The sequence below is a fragment of the Aplidium turbinatum genome, chromosome 3 (assembly GCF_918807975.1).
Source record: "Aplidium turbinatum chromosome 3, kaAplTurb1.1, whole genome shotgun sequence".
NCBI lineage: Eukaryota > Metazoa > Chordata > Ascidiacea > Aplousobranchia > Polyclinidae > Aplidium > Aplidium turbinatum.
Window position 1 is genome coordinate 46,344,312 of NC_137474.1, and position 3,137 is coordinate 46,347,448.

At 46.0% G+C, this 3,137-nt stretch overlaps 1 protein-coding gene across 1 annotated transcript; it reads right to left on the reverse strand.

Moving 5' to 3' along the window:
- Positions 1-731: 731 nt before the first annotated feature.
- Positions 732-2,815, reverse strand: LOC145766463 (T-complex protein 1 subunit beta-like). Its single transcript, XM_082578179.1, has one exon. The coding sequence runs from the start codon at positions 2,763-2,765 to the stop codon at positions 1,155-1,157; it is 1,611 nt and encodes a 536-aa protein (XP_082434305.1). The 5' UTR covers positions 2,766-2,815; the 3' UTR covers positions 732-1,154.
- Between the last annotated feature and the right edge of the window lie 322 nt (positions 2,816-3,137).

The window sequence follows — 3,137 nt, forward strand, 5'->3', positions numbered from 1 at the left end:
TCTTCAGTCTGTTGAGCGAAATGTCTTCTGGAGGAAATTTGTCACCGGTGCAGGAAAATATGTTAATTTTTTAATTCAGAAACCTTGCAGCACTCCAAAATATTTTGAACTATCACTCATCTGCAACATCACGGAGAACACCACGTGGTTTGCAGTCTTCAGCAAATGCTTAAAATTATGTGAAGTCACATTTAAAACTGTTTAATTAGACACGACAGGCTTACGCCCGGTGGTTGAAGATTTAGTAGACAGAAGGCAAGGTTCGTGTCCCTGTCCACTCTCCAGGCATGTTTTTAAGTGTCTTGCCAAAGACACAGCCACAAGCTCTTGAGCTTTGTCGAACCGGCGTTGGTTGGTTTTTGAATCCTTATCCTCGGACAGACAAAGCCTTGATTGGTTATTCCTGGTGGTTTCGCATACTTGTAGAGGCTCTTGACGCAGGGCCGGTTACCGAGTTTGACAGAGTGAAGTTTTACGATTGTTGAAGTGTTCTTGCCGGGGAATTATTCTATTCACTAGGTTCCGCTGAATGGAGAGCAGTCCTGAAATGAGTTGCTCAAGCGCACACCCCGAGAGTCGAGCCAGCGCCGCGTAATCTTGAGCCGGGCGCGTATCCACGCGTTTCGAGTGCCGAACTAGAGCTTTCGCTTGGGCTATGAAGTCGAAACGCCTTAAAATGTTTCCTGTTAATAACATTACATTTCAGCAAGTAAACAAAAGAGTTACTGCAGTCAACAGGGAAGGTTAAATTTATTTGAACTGAATATGAGCTCATCTCATTCGCACAGCCACAGTAGCTTAGAGCTACACACTCAGGTGTCAAGGACTTAATTTTTTTGATGCTTAAAAGAATAAAATAGTTAACTCGGTTGACACTGCAACCCGACAGAAAAATCTTTGTTGTACGCAAGCCAGGTACATTTTAATGAAGTGACACGAGCAATCTGCATGCAACGATACATGGAACACATACACGAAAGTCGTGCGCTATCAAATCGAGCACACACACAACATCCACATGTACGTCATTGAATCAAAAGCATGGGCAAAGAGTTGAAGAACTCCGAAGCACAGTAGTTGATCCATTGAAAATGTCCTTCATTACCGATGACGTATGGTCGCGTGTGGTGAAAAAAACTAGAATTGAAAAGTGTCTAATGAGGATGATCCGGTCGTCGTTGTCTGGGAGCGGATTTGATGATGTTGTCGACGCGGATGATCATTTCAGCAGCTTCTGCCGCGCTCAGGAGAACCTGACGTTTGACCTGAAAAGATTCAGTGATGCCAAGCTCCGACATGCACGCGATCTCTCCTTCTTCCATGTCGAGTCCGTGGGTCGATTTCCCTTCAGCGTGGGCAGCGCGAAGCTGGGCGGCAAGATCGGCGCTGTCGTAACCGGCGTTGTCAGCAATCGTGATGGGGATCTGCATGAGCGCGTTTGCAAACGATTCCATCGCGATGGCTTCTTTGCCAGGGGTTTTCATAGCAAGCGCTCGGACTGCGCAAGCCATGAGGGCCTCCGAGCATCCACCGCCGCGAACAGTTCGCGTTTCCGCGACAGTTCGCTGCAAGACACAAAGAGCGTCATGCATCGAGCGCTCTGCCTCGTCCAGGATCTGCTTGGTGGCGCCACGGAGGATGATCGTACACGCCTCAGCACGAGCCACTCCAGAAAACTTAATTAATTTGTCCTCTCCGATCATAACCTCCTCTATGAGGTCACACTTCCCCAGTTGGGTTAAGTCTGGACGGTCAAAAGTGGAGCAAATTTCACCACCGAGCACCAAAGCGAGTCGTTCTACCCCCTCAAAGTCGGCATGCTCGATCGCCATGACACCAGCGTCGGCAAACAATTGCTCGGGATAATTATAAATCAATTGTCTGTTGATGAAGCAATTAATTCCGTGGCTTATGATTTTCTCACATTTCCCTTTCATTTTTTCTTTTTCAGCCAGTTCGATTTCCGCCACCTTCGCGGTTCCATCGACTCGAACGCGCGAACCAAAGATCTTTATTTTATCGGTGTCCATCGATGTGTTGGCGATGAGGATCTTCGCGTTCTCGATGCGTTTTGGTTGGTTCATTCCAATCTTCTTATCCAGCAGGAATCCTTCTTCTAGGTATGAGTCGGTCATTGTTCCTCCGAGCTTCTTGATGATCTGAATCGCATCCAGATTGCCGCTTCCCTTCAACCTTAGCACCGCGTCAACCGCCATCTTGGCGAAAAAGTCTTTGTGCTGAGTCAGCAGTTTCGAGCTAAGCGTCGTCCTTGCAATGTTCATGAGGTCAACTTTGAATTTGTCTTCGTCCTTTCCGTTGTCGATGGCAGCCGCGATGAGTGCCTCTTTCGCTGCATCGACCGCGCGTCGCCATCCCCGGACAATCGTTTGTGGGTGGAACTTCTGAGCGACCAGTTTTTCTGCCTCCCTCAGCAATTCAGCAGCGAGGACAGTGACGGATGTGGTGCCATCTCCAACCTCATCATCCTGCACTTTAGCCAGATCCACGAGGACTTTAGCTGCGGGATTATCAACTCCGATTGACTTCAGTATTGTGGCTCCATCATTGGTTACTGTGATTCCAGGTTCACTTGAAGGATTCGCTCCAGGGCTGATCAATATCTTGTCCATTCCTTTCGGGCCCAATGTACTTTTGACAAGGTCCCCGATCGCGATGGCACCAACAAAAGATGACATTCGAGCAATTTCTGCGCGTTCTTCATCGGCGCCCCGGTTGTAAATCGATACGGGATTTAAAGACATCATCTTGCAGCAAGATTAAATTTGCTAATTAATATTAAAATAATTCCAATAAATAACCTACAAAAAATGAAGCAGTTAGTTAGATTTTTAGTATGCAATAAATAAAATATAAAAATGCGCAATTAAATACCGCAAGTAATAAAATAATTTAAAAACAAAACACAATAAACATACAAAAGTACATTACCAATTTTTCATCGGCCTTAAGGTAGGCTAAGATGCTTTATCATTTTTAAACCTACTTTGGGTTTTAGACAGAAAAATGATGGGGTACCACAGTGTGCACCGGAATAACCCGTTTCGGCAAATCCAATTCGGCTAGTGCCCTATTCGGCGAGTTCCTTATTCGGCGATTTTTTAATTTTTTTTTTTAAG